This window comes from Elephas maximus, chromosome 2 (genome assembly GCF_024166365.1).
Source record: "Elephas maximus indicus isolate mEleMax1 chromosome 2, mEleMax1 primary haplotype, whole genome shotgun sequence".
Classification (NCBI taxonomy): Eukaryota; Metazoa; Chordata; class Mammalia; order Proboscidea; family Elephantidae; genus Elephas; species Elephas maximus.
This window is the reverse complement of record NC_064820.1, coordinates 78,120,533-78,142,465: the sequence shown is the minus strand read 5'-3', so window position 1 is coordinate 78,142,465 and position 21,933 is coordinate 78,120,533. Positions and strand designations below refer to the sequence as shown.

The 21,933-nt window shown below is 36.2% G+C and overlaps 1 protein-coding gene across 4 annotated transcripts in view; it reads right to left on the bottom strand.

Annotated features, from left to right (window-relative positions):
* ARHGEF28 (Rho guanine nucleotide exchange factor 28) overlaps nt 1–21,933 on the bottom strand; it is a 391,051-nt gene that overhangs the window by 112,028 nt on the left and 257,090 nt on the right. For all 4 annotated transcript variants that reach the window (XM_049865615.1, XM_049865633.1, XM_049865625.1 and 1 more), the window contains 2 exons: nt 16,902–17,023; nt 5,317–5,597 (listed from right to left, as the gene is read on the bottom strand). In XM_049865615.1, the coding sequence (XP_049721572.1) occupies nt 5,317–5,597; nt 16,902–17,023 (403 nt within the window). The remainder of the gene's footprint in view (nt 1–5,316; nt 5,598–16,901; nt 17,024–21,933) is intronic.

Here is a 21,933-nt window from a genome sequence, read left to right as displayed (position 1 = left end):
TAGTCTTGCCATCTTTGCTTCTAAGGAGGACTTTGGCTATACTTCTTCTAAGACGGATTTGTTCGTTCTTTTGGCAGTTCGTGGTATATTCAATATTATTCGCCAACACCACAATTTAAAGGCGTCAATTCTTCTTTGGTCTTCCTTAGTCACTGTCCAGCTTTTGCGTGCATAAGAGACAATCGAAAACACTAATGGCTTGGGTCAGGCGCACCTTAGTCTTCAAGGAGACGTCTCTGTGTTTCAATACTTTAAAGAGGTCTTTGATTTGCCCAGTGCAATTTGTCTTTTGATTTCCTGACTGCTGCTTCCATGAGTGTTGATTGTGGATCTAAGTAAAATGAAAATCTTGACAACTTCAATCTTTTCTCCATTTATCATGATGTTGCTTATTGGTCCAGTTGTGAGAATTTTTGTTTTCTTTAAGTTGAGGGGTAATCCATACGGAAGGCTTGGTCTTTGATCTTCATCATTAATAGCTTCAAGTCCTCTTCACTTCCAGCAAGCAAGGTTTTGTAATCTGCATAACATAGGTTGTTAATGAGTCTTCCTCCAATCCTAATGCCCCATTCTTCTTCATTTAGCCCAGCTTCTCGGACTATCTGCTAGGCATACAAATTGAGTAAGTACAGTAAAAGAATACAACCCTGATGCACACTTTTCCTGACTTTAAACCACACAGTATGCCCTTGTTCTGTTCAAACGACTGTGTCTTGATCTATGTACAGGTTCTTCATGAGCACAGTTAAGCGTTCTGGAATTCCCATTCTTTGCCATGGTATCCATAATTTGTTATGATCCACTCAATCAAATGCATTTGTGTAGTCAATAAAACACAGGTAAATATCTTTCTGGTATTCTCTACTTTCACCCAGAACCCATCTGACATCAGCAATGACATCCCTCATTCCACATCTTCTTCTGAATCCTGGTTGAATTTCTGGCGGTCCCCTGTCAATATACTGCTGTAGCCACTTTTTTACTTGCTTATGATATTAATGATATTGTTCAGTAATTTCCACATTCGGTTGGACCACCTTTCTTGGGAATAGGCATAAATACGGACCTCTTCCAGGCAGTTCGCCAGGTAGCTGTCTTCCAAATTTCTTGGTATAGACAAGTGAGTACATCTACTGCTGCATCTGTTTGTTGAAACATCTCAACTGGTATTTCGTCAATACCAGGAGCCTTGTTTTTTGCCAATGCCTTCAGTGCACCTTGGACTTCTTCCTTCGGTACCATTGGTTCCTGATCATATGCTGCTTCCTGAAGTGGTTGAACATCGACCAATTCTTTTTGATATAGTGATTCCTCTTTTTGGTATAATGACTGTGTATTCCTTCCATCTTCTTTTGATGCTTCCTGCATAGTTTAATAGTTTCCCTCCTTCAATATTGCAGCTCAAGGCTTGAATTTTTTCTTCAGTTCTTTCAGCTTGAGAAATGCTGAGTGTGTTCCTCCCTTTTGGTTTTCCATCTCCAGGTCTTTGCATGCATCATTATAATACTTTACTTTGTCTTCTCGAGCCACACTTTGAAATCTTCTGTTCATCATTTCTTCCTTTTGCTTTAGCTACTCAACTCATAAGATCAAGTTTCAGAGTCTCTTCTGATATCCATTTTTGTCTTTTCTTTCTTTCCTGTCTTTTTAATGACCTCTTGTTCTCTTCATGTATGATGTTCTTGATGTCACTCCACAACTCTTCTGGTCTTTTGGTCATTAATGTTCAACATGTCAAATCTATTCTTGAGATAGGTGGTAAATTCAGGCGGGATATACTCAAGGTTGGCTTTTGTGGACTTGTTCTAATTTTTTCCAGTTTCAACTTGAACTTGCATATGAGCAATTGATGATCTGTTCCCCAGGCAGCCCCTGGCCTTGTTCTGACTAATGATATTAAACTTTTCCATCATCTCTTCCCACAGATGTTGTTGATTTGATTCCTGAGTATTTCATCTGGCGAGGTCCACATGTATAGTCGCTGTTTATGTTGGTGAAAAGAGGTATTTGCAATGAAGAGGCTGTTGGTCTTGCAAAATTCCATCATGTGATCTCTGGCATCATTTCTATCACCGAGGTCATATTTTCCAACTACCAATCCTTCTTCTTTGTTTCCATCTTTCACGTTCCAACCACTGGTAATTATCAACACATCCTGATTACATGTTTGATCAATTTCAGACTGCAGAAGTTGGTAAACATTTTCAAATTCTTCCTCTTTGGCCTTAGTGGGTGGTGCGTAAATTTGAATAACAGTCATACTAAGTGGTCTTCCTTGTAGGCATATGGATATTATCCTATCATTGACAATGTTGTACTTCAGGATAGATCTTGAAATGTTCTTTTTGACAATGAATGCAACATCATTCCTCTTCAAGCTGTCATTTGGCCTATTAGACCGTGTGATTGTCTGATTCAAAATGGCCAATACCAGTCCATTTCAGCTCACTAATGCCTAGGATAGCGATATGTTTATGTGCTCCATTTCATTTTGACAATTTCCAATTTTCCTAGATTCATGCTTAGTACATTCCAATTATTAACTGATGTTTGCAGCTGTTTCTTCTCATTTTGAGTCGTGCCACATCAGCAAATGAAGGTTCCGAAAGCTTGACTCCATCCACATCATTAAAGTCAACTCTACTTGAGGAGGCAACTCTTCCCCAGTCATATTTTGAGTGTCTTCCAACCTGAGGGACTCATCTTCTGGCGCTGTATCAGACAATGTTTTCCTGCTATTCATAAGGTTTTCACTGGCCAATTCTTTTCAGAAGTAGACTGCTGGGTCCTTCTCCCCAGTCTGTCTTAGTCTGGAAGCTCAGCTGAAACCTGTCCGCCATGGGTGACCCTGCTGCTATTTGAATACCGGTGGCATAGCTTCCAGCATCACAGCAACACACAAGCCCCCACAGTATGACAAACTGAGAGACAAGTGGGGGAGTTTTTATAGTGAGCCCCCAAATTCCCCTTCATTAGAAGTTCCCAGTCTCTTGGTCTATTTATTCACTTACCACTGAGTTAGCTGCATTTGAATCCATTATCAAACATGTTATAACTCCTACCATGCCACCCATGAAGTGAGGGTCCCACAGCTATGCCAGGGCCAAACAGGGCTTCTGAGGACTATAAGTTCTCCCCCTCATTCCCACATAATTCAGAGAAGAGGGAGGGCACAGGAGGTAAAGTTTGCCAGTGGGACCTGTCAGCAGGTTTTCTTCTCCTTGTTCCTTGCCTTCGCCTCTGAGCTGTGACACCTTTACAAAGGCTTCTAATTATCTTGACTCAGACTGAATAGTTTTTTTCTAAACAGACACAATACCATCTCTAGCAGTGAAACGTTTAAACTTCTCAGAGCAAGACCATGATCAGAAAATATAATTTAGACAGCCTGTGAATACTTGCATAAGCAGAACAGTGAGTTCATCTATGACTTTTCTTCCCATAGATCCATACAGCAAAGGAGCCCTGGTGGCCCAATGGTTAAGAGTTCCACTGCGAACCAAAAGGCCGGCAGTTCGAATCCACCCAGTGGCTCCACAGGACAAAGACCTGGCAATCTGCTTCCGTAAAGATTACAGCCTAGAAAACCTTATGGGGCAGTTCTATTCTGTCACACAGAGTCACTATGAGTAGAAAATTGACTGGACAATACTCAACAACAACTTCCCTAGAAAGCCTCCTCTAACGAACATATTCACCTCCACCTCTTGAGACCAGGGCATTACAAACTTGACAGTTCTTAAAGAAACTACCAGAATACGTTAATCATACACAGTTAAATCCATTTTTACAGAACTGTATAGAATTTTGCCTTGACTGGCAGCCTCTGGTCCTAGCAGAGTAGCTGACAGTTCCAAGCAGATACGTTTGAAAACCCAAAATATTCTATCAGTTCAACTTACAGCAATGATATAATTCACAAAATACAAACCTATAGAAAATCTTTTATTATTTAATTATCAAATATAACCCCTAAATATCAAAACCTGTCACTTAGAGTTTGACATCTTCAAGTTGTTCTGTATGTGCACAAAGTACTCAGCACAGTAACTGGCACTAAGTGATTGTCACCTCCTTTCCTTTCTCTCCAATCTGATCAATTAAATCTCTGCAAATACTCATTCACCTATGTGGATATTTATGCATGGATAAATATTTATATGGACACATTGCACACCTTTATATTCGTGTGTTTATTTACTTTTTGAATCATGGTTATATGTGTTAAAATGAGCATAACACCCTAGAGCTAGGATATGAGGTAAAAATAGGCTATTTTCTAAAGAAAATGGGCAACATAATAAAATGAAATTAGTGAAAATTGAGCTATTCCCTGAGGAAAATAGACAACAGGATGGATGATGGATGCATGGACAGATACACATAAATACATGCAATCATATCATATACATTAGAACCACAGTTTTAATAACATTTTATATATATAAGAAAATATATGTAACATGAGTGTAAGTTATACAGCATAAAAATAAATACCTGTGAATCCACCCAACTTCAAACTTGAACACTGTCCAAAGCACTGAAGCTTTATGTTCCTTTCCATTCTTATTCCCCTAAATTGCTCACTAGATATAACAATGATCTTAAATTTGAGTTTCTCTCTTTCTTCTCATTTTTCTTTATAGCTTAAGCACATGTGTATATGCCCTATAGTAGTAAATTGTTTAATTCTGATTGATTTTACATCTTATAAAAATGAAATCTAACTATTTTGTGGCTAACTTTTTTGGTTCAACATTATGTTTCTGAGACATACGTTATTATGAATGTAGAAGCAGTTCATTCATTTTCACTACTGTACAGTATACCATTGTGGAACAATGCCATAATTTATGTATCCATTCCCAATTTGGGTTATTTTCTGCCACTATAGTCATGTATATGTCTCTGAATACATAGGAATGGGATTGCTGGGTCATAGGGCATATGCCTGTTGAACTTTACAATGTAATGCCACATTGTTCCAAAGTTAGTGTGCCACTTTTCACTCCTATCAGTAATATGTAGGTGTTTCCACTGTATACTTTCTCACCAAAGCATAGCATTATGAGACTTTTTTAATGTTGTCAATCTAGTAAGTATAAAATGGTTTCTCACTATGCTTTGGTTTATTTTACTTTAGTCAGTTTAGTCTTACTTTCAACCCATCAAATACAAGAACATAAAAGGGGACAACATTCTGATGAAGGAATAAAAGTGAATAAGGTAATATTGCATAATAAAAAAAAAATTTCCACGTCCAACTACAAGGTTCTCTGATTTTCTACCTTGTTCCTCTAAAATATAGTATCTTACCTTCTCTTCTTCAGATGACTTTGTTCCTTTTCAAGTCCATGCAGACCAAAAGAAAGACTCAAATTGGAAGCACATGAACTAGATGGTGATATAAAGTGCTGCTGGGCTTCAACATTTGATGTCACTTCACTGTTCTCACTTAGTGGGTGCATATCAGGGCTGGCTTCACTAGGAAGGATGTTCTTGCACCTCTGAGACCCAAGAGTGGAACCCATGGGTTCAGGGTTGGGATTGGCAGTGATTCCTTCTATATTAATATAGTTAATATCCAAATCACCAACCTAGTGGTTGAAAGAAAAATATTTGCTGAGCAAAACCAGAAAAAATTGGCTTAGCTAAAAATTAATATTTTCCCAATTTAAAAACCTTTTACTCTGTTTATCTTTTTTACCTCATTTGTTCTTGTTTTTGTTTTATGTAAACAAAGATACAATTCTTTTCTGATATGTTTTTATTCACTTGGCTGCTATCCCATAATCCATAGAAAGGAAGAAAACCAAATGTGTTTCATAAAGCTTACAAACTCAGTAACCGGTTATGCTTTTAACATTTTATGAATTAGCGACTCAAAATGAGGGGAAAATATTTTAAATACTTGAGAGAAAAAGTAAGATTAGGTAGGTTTACTCAAAAAGGAATAGAGATCCAAGTAACTAAGGTAATTGTGGCTGCATAAATAGGAGTCCCCTGAAACATTACCAAACAAAAAGAACTGATAAAACTACATAAAATGCATGTACTCAGAATAATTAGAAGAAAATTTCCCAAACCTAAAATTGCCTTTAAATAATAAAATAAACATCAAATCCCAGCAAGGAATCTCTCGTGCTCCTACCACAAGCCTTCATGGAAGGTAAGGGCAGTCTAGAAAAATCTGCATGACAGAGAGAAGATGGAAGCTAGTGGGAGCCCTAAGACTGATCTAAAAATTACCACTGGAAAGAGGAAGTCCACCCCACATGTGTGAAAGAGTCCTGATGGATCAAAGCACTTGCTTTAAGAAAAGGACTTAAAGTACTCATAATTTGAAGTGGCAATTGTCAAAGAACATCACTTCTAGGGGAGAAGACAGTTAAAAAGAAGTGAGCAACATTCTTTAGAGATTGGGTGGTGAAGGGAAAAAGAAGAGGATAATCTAGGGTCCTAGCAAAGAACACACACTCTCTCTTCCCACCACCAAAGGAAAACGTCAGCATTAGAGAAGACATTCTGTACTTCATTGTCAAAAGAGGGCACTCTTGAACCACAAATCTTGAAAACCATTTCAAATCCATGAAATAAATAGGCAAAAGTAACTAAACCTATGCAGAGCAATCATAAGAAAACAGAAAATGGGAATGTCTCCCACAACCTGTTGCTGTCAAGTCGATTCCGACTCATAGCGACCCTGTGGGAGGGAGTAGGAATGCCTCAGTTGATAAAATCCCCACTGCACTCTGTCAAAGAAAAAAAAGAAACTTGAAATCCAAAAATGAAAAACATAAATAGAGAAAGACAGGAAAAAATGAAAAGGGTTCACAGGAATAAGAAACGAAACAAACAGATGAAATCATCTGAGAGATAAAGATTAAATTTTACAAGGCACCCAAAAGGAATAAAGTCAAATGAAAATTTAATAAGGGTCAATGAAGAAATACATGAATATAATAAGAAAAAGAAATGGATAACAAAAGAAATAAAAAGGGTCTGAGAGTTATTGAAATGATACACAAGCACAGAAGAAACAACATATGTATGCTTGGAGTCTCTGAAAGAGAAAAACAAAGCAATGAAACAGAACTATTATTTTAAACAAAATTCAAGAAAACTTTCACTAAATAAGAGAAAAATTTAATCAACAAATTGAAAAGGCCCACTGAGTACTGCATTCTGGGTACCCAAAGGGATCAACTCCAAGGCATAGTCCAGTAAAACTTAAACTTTAAAAGTAAAGAAAAAATATTATGAGTTCCAAGCAAAAAGATCAAATAACTTATAAAGGTGAGATAATTAAGGGTGAGGAATCAGACTTCTCAGACACAACATACCAAAAAAACCACAAAAATGAAAGAAGATTTTTATAAACTCAAGGAATTAAAGTGTAAATCAATGATTTATATCTAGCCTCACTAAACTTCAAATATTAAGGCTACAGGAAAATTGTTGTAAACATGCAACAAGAACTCAGGGAATTTGGTACTCATGAACTCTTCTTGAGGAACTCACTAAATTATTAACTTTCTCCAACCAAAAATAACTAGAGAAATTTCACCAAAAGTACAAAGAATGAGCATATATTTAATTTTAGACCTAAGATGAAAGCAAAGGTGGGAATGAAGGTAGAAAACTCTACCATCTGTTATATATGTTTTGAATAAGTAGAAATAATCTAACTAAAAAAATGAGAGAAGAATGTGTGAAAAAGTAAAGTTGAGCAAGCTCATCATTTTTTATATTGGCAAAAAATAATAGCTAAAGAGTACCATTACGAACTGAGAAAGCAAACAGAATAAGTAAGAAAATGAGAATTAAGGACATTAAAAATACATAAGTACAATGACAACAAAAGGAATTGTAAAAACAACAAAAAAAAAAGACTAAAGACAACACATCATGAAGGGAAAAAACAGCAGCAAATATAACATAATAGACATAATAATTACATTGTAAAATTATATGACAAAGGTGAGACCAAAGAAGTTTTAGCAATAAATGTTAATGGTCATAATCCAACTAATAAAAGAAAATGATTTTCAGCTTGGCCTACAAAGTAAACCTCGCCTATATACAAGAGATACACTTAAAGCAAAGTGATTCAAAATGGTTAAAAACTAAGGAATGGGTAAAGATACAACAGCAAATGCAAACAATAAGAAATCCTTATATCAGACACAGTAGAATTCAAGCCAAAAGCATTAAAATTACAAAAAGAGGGCACCTGTTAACATTTAAAGCCACCTTTACAATTAAATATGAGAGGTATGACTATCTATGCAACAAATAACACAACAAATACTCTTATATAACAAAAACTGTAGAAGATGCAAGGAGTCATAGATAGAAACATTAAAATAATAAGAGACCTTAATACGTCACTCCTTATAGTAGATCAAGAATACCAAATGTAAGTAAGAAGATGGAAGACCTGAACAACGTAATCAATAATGTAGATGCCATGAATATACATCTAACTTTATATCCTGATAACAGAAAATACACCTTTTACTCCAAAGCAGAATGAACAGCCACAAAATTTGGTATTAGGTCACAAGTTCCATAAAGTAGGAATATTAAACAACACTCTAAGACAAGGCAATAAAACCAGAAATGATTAACAAAATCAACACAAAGTCTCTAATATCTGGAAATTAAAAAAAAAAAACTTTTATTGGAAAACTCTTGGGTGAAAGGAAAAATACAAATTAAAATTACAGAATTTTTACTAAACGATAAAAATATTACATATCAGAATCTATGAGACTAGATTAAACCCATAGTCTCAAAAATTTTATCCATAAAAATAGAAGAATGAAAATAATTAATTGCCAAAAGCTACAAAGATGTTAACAAAATAAACCAAAAGTACAAGAAAATAATAAAGATAAATCAGAAATTAATGAGCTATAGAATATAAAACAGTATATCCAATAAATAATTTTTAAAATGGAATCTTGATTTAACAAAACAGACAAATCACTAGCTGTGATGGACTGAATTATGTCCCCTAAAAAATGTGTGTATCAATTTGGCTGGTCCATGATTTCCAGTATTGACTGGTTATCCTCCATTTTGTGATTGTAATTTTCTGCTAAAGAGGATTAGGGTGGGATTGTAGCACTCTTACCCAGGTCACATTCCCGAGCCAATGTAAAGGGAATTTCCCTGGGGTGTGGCTTGCACCACCTTTTATCTCTCAAGAGAGAAAAATGAAAGGGAAACAGGCAGAAAGTTGGGGACCTCATACCACCAAGAAAGCAGCACCAGGAGCAGAGTGTGTCCTTTGGACCTGGGGTCCCTGTGCCAGAGAAGCTCCTTGACCCAGGGAAGACTGATGACAAGGAATCTTCCTCCAGAGCTGACACAGAGAGAAAGCCATCCCCTGGAGCTGACACCCTGAATTTGGACTTTTAGCCTACTTTACTGTGAAGAAATAGATATCTCTTTGGTAAAGTCATCCACTTGTGGTATTTCTGTTACAGAAGCACTAGATGACTAAGACACTAGCCTACTTAATTAAGAAAATAAGGGAGAGAGCCAAATATACAAAATAAGAAATGAAAAAGGTATGCATCCACTGAAACAGGAGATATATGTGTGTGTGTGTTTTTAATTACGAGACTACATTGCAGACTCCTGTGCAAATAAATGAAAACTCAGAAAAAACAGATTAACATCCTAAGGAAACTAGTGATAGTCGACCCTACTAGAGATAAAAAGGTAAAACAGACCAATATTCATAAAAGAAATAGAGAAAGTTATCAAACAACTACTCCATAAAAAAAGCACCAGGCTCAGAAAGTTTTGTAGGAGAATTCTAGCAAAATCTGTAAAGACCAAACAGTCCCCAGGCCAAAAAAAGTGTTCCACAACAATAAAAATGAAGAAAAACTTCCTAATTCAATTCATGAAGCAAATATGCCACTGGTATCTAAGTCTGATAAAGAGGATACAAAAATTACAGAACATCATTTATGAGTACCTGTGCAAAAGTTCCAAATATTAGCAAACAGAATCCAATACCACATTAAGAAAAGAATATACCATGACGAAGTTTTACTTATTCCAGGAATACAAGGTTAGTTCAATGTTAGGGTATTCATCAGTATAATATACCATATTAATATCTCTAGGGGGAAAAAAATCACTTAATTATCCCCCATAGATGCTGAAAAAAACTTTGACAAATACATCACTTTTTTCTTTATTTACAAAACAAACACTCAAGAAAATAGTAATTGACTATTACATTCAATCATGTAAAAAATATATATATAGATATATACACACGCACACATGTACACAAGCATTTACATTTGTCTGTGTATATATGTATATATATCTTAGTCCTAAAGCTAGGCTTTTGTTTAATAAAGAAACACTAGATGCATTTCTATTAAAGTCAGCAACAAGATAAGGATAGTCCAGATGATATGATAATATATCCAGAAGACCCTAGCAAATCAATGATAAAATTCCCTCAAACAATTTAAAAAAAAAAAAAAAAGTCAGTCACGTAGCAGGATATAAAAATAACGTACAGAAATTACTAACTTTAATTTATTCAAATAGTAACAACTCAGAGAGTATAAAGATAGAGGAAAACACCATTGATAATAACACAAAGATGATAAAATAATTAGAAAACAGTTAAAACGAAATTGGCAAAACATTCCTGAAAGGCATAAAGTAGACTTGAACAAATGGAAAAACATCTCTCGTAGTTAAATAGCATAAGTCAACATCATAAAGGAGCCCATTCTCCCTAAGTTTAATTTATAAAGTTATTACAATCCCAATAAAAATACCAACATAACTTTCTTAGGGGGTGAAAAGATAATACTAAGTTGATGTCAAAATAAACGCTCAAGAATAGTCAGGAAGCTGAAAAGGTGAAACTATGGAGAAAGACAAGCCATGGTCAACATTAAAACATACTACAAAAGCCTCTATAATTAAAGAGTGAGATACAGTGCGTTAACTGACAAAAACAGACCAACAGAATAGAATGAAACGTCCAGAAATAGGCCCATATATGTATATATACTCCAGAAATAGACCCACATATAGCTTATGGTAGAGATGCCATCTCAAAGCACTGGGGCAAAGATGGGACTTGTTAATAAACAGTTTGGGGACAAATGGTTAGCTACTTGGTAAAAGATTAAATAAGATAAATATTTCACACCATACATTAGAAACACTTCAGATAGATCAGGGATCTAAGTGTTTAAAAAAAGAAAGAAACCGTATCAGCAGAAAATATGAGTGAATTCCTCTGTAACTTGAGTATCAGAAGAGGCTGTGACTCAAATCCAGATATAATGAGAAAAAAAGGTTGGTAAAAAGTAACATAACAAAATCAAAAGACAACAAAAACATATTTGCAATAGATTATAAAGGGAGCCCTGGTGGAGCAGTAGTTAAGTGTTCAGCATTTTGAATCCACCAGCCGCTCCTTGGAAACCCTATGGGACAGTTCTACTCTGTCCTATAGGGTCACTATAAGTCAGAATCAACTCAGCGACAACGTATTTAGTTTTTATTGTCCCTAATATATAGATAGATAGATAGACAGACAGACAGACAGACAGACAGACAGACAGACAGATAGATGATAGATAGATTTTTATAGATTTGAGGGGTAAAACGCCAAAAACAATACAAAAGTGGGCAAAAAAAATTATTGAAGAAAAATATAAAAATGGCCCTCAAATATATGAAAAGATGTTCAACCTCACTTACAGTAAGAGAAATACCATTAAAAAACACATTGAGATACTGTTTCCACCTATTGGATTGGCAAAAAATAAAACGTATAACACTTTGTTGATAAAGCTGTCAGAAAATAGACACTCATATACTGCTGGGAGGAATGTAGATTGGTGCAACTCTTAATGAGGGAAATTTGGCAACATCTAAAAAGACTACATTAGTATTTATCTTTTGACCAAGAAATCCCACTTCTGGGGCTCCACCCTGAAGATACACATCTAACAATGCAGAAATACCTAGGCATAAGGGTTTCCACTGCAACATCATTTGAATTGCAAAATATTGGGAACAACCTAAATACCCATACAGAAAAGAGTGGTTCAATACACTATAGTACATCTACACAATGAAGCACTATGCAACTGTAAAAAAGACTAAGAAAGATCTCATGAATTGATGTAGAGTGATTTTCCAGGTACAATAAGAAACAAAAGCAAAATGCAAAATAGTATTTACAGTGTACTATTTTTGTATAAGAAAGAAGGGGAAATAAATATATATATACATGTATCCACTCAAGCAAAAAGAAACACAGGAAGGGTAAAACCTTCTGCTTATCTACTTATGTGGAGTGGGTAGAAATAGGGTGGAAAGGAGAGTGGAGAGTAGTGATACTTCTTCGAGTATGCCTTTTATACAATCCTGCCTTTTGGAACCATGCTAAAAAAAATGCTAAGGCTTCACAAAAAAGAAAGGGAGAGAGAGAGAAAAGAAACAAAATCAATAAGGACGGGCAGGAAAACTCTAAGATGAAATAAAAACAGAAACAAACAACATAAACTGTATTTCAATGAATACCATAACCACAATGAAGAAGGTGGGGGTGGAGGGGATTTCTGTCCCATGTAACTTTTGAACAAAGTGTTTCAACTACTTACCCTCAGGCTAAAAATCAAAAGAATTCTAAACAAGTATTTAACTCTAGAGTTGGTAAGCAGTTTTATTTCTTCTTCTTCTTTAGAGTTGTAGCTTTAAAATCCTGAAACTACTTTTTATGCATTCTAGGATTGAGCAAATTAATTAATATATTACAGATAATGGGAGCCAGATTTCTTATCGTTCCAGCAGAGAGTAACAAATACAGAAAGGGAGGAGAATAGAATAAACTCTTAGCGTTGGTGGTCTCTCGAATTGGAGGTACCAGAATGAACTCATGTTTTTGAATACATTAAGAAAAAAAAAAAAAACTTGATTCCGATTCATAGCAACCCTAAAGCACAGAGTAGAGCTGCCCCATAGCGTTTCCATGGAGCGCCAGGTGGATTTGAACTGCTGACCTTTTGGTTAGCAACTGTAGCTCTTAACTACCACCGGGGTTTCCTTTTAATACATAGAAATAGAAAAACATTCATATGCATGTGTATATTTATTTTCAAGCTATGTCCACTGAAGAGCCAAGAAGAACATCCAGTAGCAATGAACATACCTAGCACCCATATCTTGATTTCTAAGTGCCATTCTTTACTACAAGGAACCAGAGTTGCTTGGAGAAATGGCTGATTTGAGAACTAGGGCTATAATGTCTTTCTGTGTCAACAATAAAATTCTCTAAAAATGTTAAGAGACTATATCAAAAGAACACTGGAGACAATTTGATAAGGTTCCCGTGGGTCAAATAGGGGATAATCTGAGCATCAAAATAAAGAATGACAGTAAAGGATTATAACCTACTGAATAAAATAAGAATCCATGAGTCCATACTGATATAAATAAACAGGGGAACAGGGAAAGCTCTTCTTACATAGAGTGCCAGTTAGTAAAAATAAAAGGAATGATGAAATTAGAAAATTACAGTTTGGCAACTATTACAGTAATAATTTATTATGGTAAAAATCACAGGTGAAAACAAACTAGTTGGTAAAAGTCTAATGAGTAACAGGTTATTTACAAGAATCGAAATATCTTCCCACAAGATACTTAATAATTTTTTTTAAATGTAATTTCACTGAAAAGAGACCTGGCAGAACAAAGGTAGCATCACTAGTAACAGGACAGATTTATGCCATGTACCTCCTAATACAATGCACTGAGGAGAACATAACTTCTTTGATACTCCTACTGAATGTGTATAACCTGAATTTAATCAGGAAGAAATATCAGACAAACAAAAATTTAGGGCATTCTGGCAAAAAAAAAAAAAAAAATTTAATCTGCATGTACTCTTCAAAAATGTCAGTGTCATAAAAGACAAAGACCAAGGAACTGTCCCAGATTAAAGGAGACTAAATAGACATGACAAAATGCAACACATGGAATAGAATTTTCTTTTGCTATCAAGAACATCATTGAGATAACTGGCTAAAACCAATTAAGGTCTGTACAGAGTTAACAGTGTTATATCAATAACAACTTCTTGATTTTGATAACTGGACTGTGTTTATGTAAGAGGCTGTCCATGTTTTTAGGAAATACACCCTGAAAGATTTAGGGGTAGAGTGGCACCATATTTTCAATTCACTCTCAAATGGTTACCAAAAAATGATACATATACTTTAACTATTTGCATAGATAATGCAGAGAGAATTATAAAGAAAATATAATAAAATATTAGTATTTAGAGATTCTGAGAGAAAGCTATACAGGAATTCTTTATACTGAAATTCTGTAGGTCTGAAACTCCATCCAAATAAAAAGTTTCTAGTTTACATGACAGAAAGGTTTCAAAATAGTTTTCATCATATGAATTTTCTCATCAGGCAGGTCAATAATCTTGAGAATTAATGGGATATAGCATAGCACAGAAACTAGCAATGTTTCTGTGCCAAATTGAAAGAGACAAAGGAAATAAGACATGAGTCATTCCTGATATTGCTAGAAATTATTTTAAACATGCACAATTTGGGCTCCTCATATTGTGCCCGCTTTCAAGCGGCTGCGGGAACAGTAGAAGAGACTACATAACTCCGCTACACTAATATAATGAACTCCAGATTTTTCCTTTTATTTCTCAGTTCTCATTGCACGCATTCAAAGATCCTCTGCGCCATTTCCATTTATGGAGTTAGGCTGTTTAAGTTCTCTTTAAATGTATGCTTCACATTATTAAAACAATGCTTCTCTCACCCAGAATAATTCTCAAACAAATTATATACTAACCTCATCTTTGACTTGGAAAATTTTGCATTTTTAATGTACCTAAAAACATATAAAAACCTGTTGCCGTTGAGTTGATTCCAACTCATAATGACCCTCCAGGACAGAGTAGAACTGCCCCGTAAGGTTTCCAAGGAGGAGGTGGTAGATATGAACTGCCAAACTTTTGGTTAGCAGCCAAGTTCTTAACCACTGCGCCACTGGGGCTCCCCTAAAACATATAGACATAGTTTTTTTCCACATAACATTGAAACATAGTCATTCACAATTTTAGCTACCTGCAGTAAATGGAACTATTACTGTTCGGAGCATTATGATATTTAAAGTATTTCACTTGAACTGCTAAGAGAATATGACAACAGAATAAAACCATTAAAATCAGAATGTGGCCGAACTATAAGTCTGATTGCACTGTATCTTTAAATAATGTCCCCAGAACTCCTACTTCATCCTAAACTCTATACCTCATCCTAGATTTCTAAAACTAGGGCTGACATTTAGCTGGTTTATATCAGAACAGCTATACCAGTTATTTACAGCCAACATTCATTCTGAATTAATGGTTTGTCTGCCATTTTGAATATCATACTATTTGTTCTACACATTTGATGTAACAATATTTTATAAAACAAAAGGAAAAAGCAGAGATATTCAACTAAAGGGCTGAAATTGTGATCTATTGGACAGAAAAAAAAAAGTTTATATCACCAGAAAAATCTACAAGTAACATTTATAATATAAATAAGTAACATTTATATATTATAAATAAATATATAATATATTCATACTAATAATGAGGGTAAAATATCTTATTGTCTAATGAGAATATATATAGTACATCTTATATATGGATTGGAAACCCTGGTGGCTTAGTGGTTAAGTGCTATGGCTGCTAATCAAAGGGTTGGCAGTTCAAATCCACAAGGTGCTCCTTGGAAACTCTATGGGGACAGTTCTACTCTGTCCTATAGGGTCGCTATGAGTTGGAATCGACTCAACGGCACTGGGTTTGGTTTGATATATGGATTAGATTTTAAAATCAGTGAATAAGGTAAAAAATGTATGTTGCCAAACTTACCCTTGAAAACTCCTTAAGCCTCCTATGAATTACGGTGTACAGAGGTTTTCCGATCTAAAACTATATTTTAATTATTGTAAATATCAAAGCTTGAGGATCACCAAGCCAGAGAAAGGAACAAAACAGAAGCCTATATGCAGATGTCTGCACATTCAAACCATTCTTTTATGAGATTTAACTTAGAAATCTCTGCCAGGAAATAGGTGGAGAATTCTAAAATGTTCCAGTTTTCCTATAACATGACACCATTCTGTTTCAATATTTAAGTTCTATACTCTCAATACACATTAACAGACATATGAGAATAAAACACATAATTTCTGTGACAGCATTGTTTGGTGCTGGCACTAAGCACTTGCTCAAGACTATTTCCTGGATTTGAATATAAAATATTGCTTCTTCAGGTAATATACACACTGTTTTATGAATAGTTGTAGAGAAGAAATTGATTTCCCAGCTGTCATTTCCCATTGCAACCCACTGAACAGCTCTTGCACCCCTCTCATTTGGAGACGTCTCAAGATGCCTCCCCTACAGTGCTTCTTGGTGGGTTAACGGTGTGTTGTGTTCTGAAGTAAAAAAAAAAAAATCAAACCAGCTACCAAGTTGATTCTAACTCATGGCAACCCCATGTGTGAAGAGTAGAACTGCTCCATTGGGTTTTTCAATGGCTATGATTTTCTGGAAGATCGTCAGGACTTTCTTCTTCCAAGGTGCCTCTGGGTGAACTTGAACCTGCAACCTTTCAGTTAATAGCCAAGCACTTAACTGTTGGTACCACCTAGGGACTCTGCTCAGCTAATGAAACCCATAGCAGTAAGTACCTGGGCTGCTCTTAGACTGAAATTTTGAGAAAAACCAAACCATGTGGAATATCTTTCTCACACAGTCAGGTTTTAGAAAGAGGAACAGATCCACCTTGTAGTGTCAGCCAGGGCTTTACCTGATCTATCACCATGCAGTTAGCGTAGACTTCATCGCCGCCATTCAGCATGTCAGAAAGCCGGCCTGCAGCAAGGAACGTCGGGAGGTGCTTGGATTTTTTGAACATATCAAAGGAGCGGTCTAAGAGGAAAACAAGAATTGTACAAATAAAGCAGAAAGCATTTCTTTTACAGTCAAGCATTACCTTCTTAGTAAAAAAAAAAAATCAGGAAAAAGCCAATTTTGCATTTTTTTTAGATTACATGTCGCTGTCTTGCATGATCTACGTGCAAGTACTTTCCCACATCGAAACCTTCTCAGCTATCCAGAACCTTCGTATAGAATGAATAGTTCTAGACTTGATCTTAGCCAACTCAGAAGCAATTAGAATGAATAGTTCAGATAGATAAATATTTGCCCACTTTACGTACTTTTTCCCATCATTAGAGATTTTTGTAGAACAAATTAATTTTTGCCTTCAATTTCTAATAGATTAAATTAAGCTTAATTTCACTTTATTAGTAACCTGGAAGCATAAGTGACCGTGTCAAGATCCTCGAGTCCCACAGAAGTTTTTCAGGTTCACTGACCCTTTACTAAAGGACCCAAGTTAGCACAAAGCCTAGTGGTTATAACTTTGTACTGGCTGCTAAACATGCATGATCTTAAATACACAGAGAGTTTTGCTTCTATTTTAATTACAGGGAGGTTTTTGCCTGCTTCCAGGTTCTCAGCTTTGTTCCAAATAGACAAGGTTGCTCAAAGCTTAGCCTCAGATAGTAGAGACGTAACTGTATTTGTAAAGGAACATAAAGTTGAAGGTAATGAAACATGGAGTCAGAATGTCTCACTTCCTGTGACTTTAGGGAAATTATTTGATATCTGTGTACTTTCATGGAGTCCTGGTGGCGAAGAGGTTAAGAGATATGGCTGCTAACCAAAAAGAAGGCCTTTAACCCTAGAGGGCAGTTCTATCCATCCTATAGGGTCTCTGTGAGTCGGAATTGACTCAACCGCAACGGGTTTGATTTTTTGGCTTATGTACCTTCATGGAGTTTCCTCACTCATAAAAATGAACTATTATTATGTTTGCCTCATAGTGTGGCTATGAGAACTAAATGCGTTCAGACATGCAAAGCATTCACTAAGTGAGCACTAAGTGAGTGCTCAATAGATATTAGTTGCTGCTTTTATTATTATTATGTTTGTTATTAATATGATGAAAAGCCCATGTTCAGTGTGAAGAAGAAGGGTTTTGATATTAATACTAATCATAGTATGTTATACTAGTAACAGATTATCAGTATCTGTGATTTTAATTAGGATGAATTGGAAATTTTATCCATAGCAAATATCATTCCCACTTATATTCTAGTAAGTTTTCTTGAGTGGGTAACAAAACCAAAAGCAAACCCATCGCCATCAAGTTGATTCCAACTCATAGCAACCCTATAGGACAGAGGACTGCCCCACAGTGTTTCCAAGGTGCAGCTGGTGAATTCCAACTGCCAACCTTTTGGTTAGCAGCTGAACTTAACTGCTGCACCACCAAGGTTCATACTGCCTCTATTCCACCAGAAATGGCACATAACCCACAACCTGTTGATGTTATGTCACAGCATAAAATCTGGGTAAGCTCATGGGAGTGAACTGGTAAATGAAAAAAAAGATTAATAACCGTTGAGCTGATATCCCAGGAGCAAAAAATTTTATTCTCTTCATAGAAGTTCCTAGATAATTATAAACATTACAAAGGTGTATGAATTCTACTAGTCAAATGGCCTTGGCTTTGGATTCTACATCTAAATCTGCCCCTTCCCCAAAGAACACTCAAGTGGGATTTTTATTAAGCTTCTCAAGGAAATAGATAATGTAAAAGTAAAACACTATATTCTTATATCCGTAAAGTATTCTTTTACCAATTTATTTAAATAACCAGCATTAGAACATACAAAGAGCACAAATAGTTCACAACTATAACCTTTATGATAAATTACTATACATTTTCATTCTAATTACACAAAAGAAAAATACATACCATAGGTTATAAATCAAGAACCTGACAAAACACTTTCAGCGTGTTCTGAAGTTAGGAAAATACTTGCTCATTTGTCATTTTGCAGAATGCTTTTTAAAACAATCATAAATAACTCAACATGGCCCTCCAGTGTATAATTAACCCAGCTTAACTGCTCTGCAGTGTCATAAATTCACCAACTGTAAAACACCTGACATTTCTGCCATCACACTTGGGAAACTGTTCATGCTCCTTTTTAACCACTTCGCCATCACTGCCAAACTAAGGCTTCACTGATAACTACACCGATCTACGAACTAACAAGATATTCAAGACAAGAGCAAACAATTGATAAATTTCACTTTAAAAACAGAACCAAGTAAAATATTACCCAAAATGTGTGCTGCCAGTGAACTCACTGACCAACCTTCTGACTGTCATGCTGTGAATCACCAAAAGAGAGTCTATGTTCAAAACTCCAACTACTCATTTCAAGGATGGGCAGGAACAGCAACTACTTCTGTTTTCACTTACTCAGGTAAAACCACTTGGATTCAAACTTTCTTCTACGAACAAAATCTACCTGACCTGATGTCTCAGGTCAGAGAATATGTTGTTGCTGCTAGCTGCTGTTGAGTCAGTTCTGGCCCATAATAGCCCTCACTGCCTGGTTCTGCACCATCCTCACTATCCTTGTTATGCTTGAGCCCACTGTTGCAGCCACTGTGTCAATCCATCTTGTGAGGGTCTTGCTATTTTTTGCTGACCCTCTAGTTTTACGAACGTGATGTCCTTCTCCAGGGACTTGTCCCTCCTGATAACATGTCCAAAGTATGTAAGATGAAGTCTTGTCATCCTTGATTCCAAGGAGCATTCTGGCTGTACTTCTTCTAATACAGACTTGTTCATTCTTTTGGAAGTTTATGGTATATTCAATATTCTTCACCAATGCCACAATTCAAAGCTTTCTATTCTTCTTCAGTCTTTCTTATTCATTGTCCAGCTTTTGCATGCATATGAGGTGATTGAAAATACCATGGCTTGGGTCAGGTGCACCTTAGTCTTCAAGGTGACATCTTTGCTTCTGAACACTCTAAAGAGGTCTTTTGCAACAGATTTGCCCACTGCAATATGTCACTTGATTTACTGGCTGCTGCTTCCACGGGTGATGATTGTGGATCTAAGTAAAATGAAATCCTTGACAACTTCAATCTTTTCTCCACTTATCATGATGTTACTTATTGGTCCAATCCTCACGACTAGACAAAAATCCTCAGAGACTATAAGGAGATTATATCCATGGCAGTAAAATAAACTAAAAGATGGCAGAGTCTGGTTTCTCTAACCAAGTTGGGGTCATGTTTTCAGAATAATTAATCTGATCAATGTTTCAGGAAATAATTTTATTTCCAAAGATAGGTTCTCAGTCTCTTATTTGCAAATCTAAGATTCAGAAAGCTCTGAAAATCAAAACTTTCGTATAAACTTGGCTCATAACATATTCGGTGGTAAGGGTGATGAACAAATTTGGAAATAGGCAGTGGTGATGGCTGCACAACAGGGAGAACCTAATTGATATCACTGAATTGTACATGTGAAAATTGCTGAAATGACCAATGTTTTGTCATCTATATTTCACCACAATAGAAAAGGTTTTTTTAAAGTATATTTGGTGGGAAAACTTGACCTGAACCCACAAGGCCATGTGTAGTCTTTATGGACCCCAGCTGCTCATACATCCTCCTCCAGACACAGTAACGTGCTTGATGATAACACCACTCCAGTGTCTCCTGTGGGTGTCATATAATGTATGGTGTAAGCATCATTGTAAGGATGGCGCAGGACCGGGCAGTGTTTTGTTCTGTCGTGAATAGGGTCGCTATGAGTCAGAACCGACTCAACAGCACCTAACAACAACATAAGCACCATGACAAAAAGATGTGAAATTCCGAATTCCAAATAAATGTGGTCCTAAGAGTTTCAAAGAGTAGCTCTGGACCTCTACAAAATTAACATATCAGATATTAGACCAGTATTTCCAAAGCTTTTGTCATTCCTCTACCGAATTCACACCTTTGCCTATCCATATATCACTTGTGTCACTGTATTCTCTACTACTTCTCTTCTGATAGACTTGCCTTTTTTAAGTAAAATTATTTTTAAAGAAATACCTAATCTCCATTATAAGTGGAAAACCAGTATTGGCTGGTTTGTACACACTAAACAATGAAAATGAAACAATGCAATTAAATTTGGACTAAATACTAAATACAGTTGCCTGTCAATGCTGAGGGAAGAATGGCCCAGTGATCTACTTCCAAAATATCAGCCACTGAAAACCCTATGCAGCAGACTTCTACTCTGACACACATGGGGTCACCATGAGTCAGAATCACTCAATGTAACTGGTTTTTGTCAAAACTGAGAGCTTGAGAGTCCTCCTATCTTTGTAAAAAAAAGGGAGATTCTGAATGATTCCAAGCCCAAAAAAAAATCCACTGCCATCGAGTCAATTCCAACTCATAGTTATCCTACAGGACAGAATAGAACTGACCCATAGGGTTTATAAGATTACAGTCTTTACAGACACTGTTCTGCTGCTATTCATAAGCTTTTCATAGGCTAATGCTTTTCAGAAGTAGACTGCCGGGTGCTTCTTCCTAGTCTGTCTTAGTCTGGAAGCTCACTGAAACCTGTCCTCCATGGGTGACCCTGCTGGTATCTGAATACCGGTGGCATAGCTCCAGCATCACAGCAACACACAAGCTCCCGCAGTACGACAAACTGACAGACACATGGCCAGACCGCATCTTACATACTTTGGACATGTTGTCAGGATGGTAAGTCCCTGGAGAAGGACATCATGCTTGGCAGAGTACAGGGTCAGCGGAAAAGAGGAAGACCCTCAAGGAGGTGGATTGACACAGTGGCTGCAACAATGAGCTCAACCATAACAACGATTGTAAGGATGGCGCAGGACCGGGCAGTGTTTCGTTCTGTTGTGCATAGGGTCACTATGAGTCGGAACTGACTC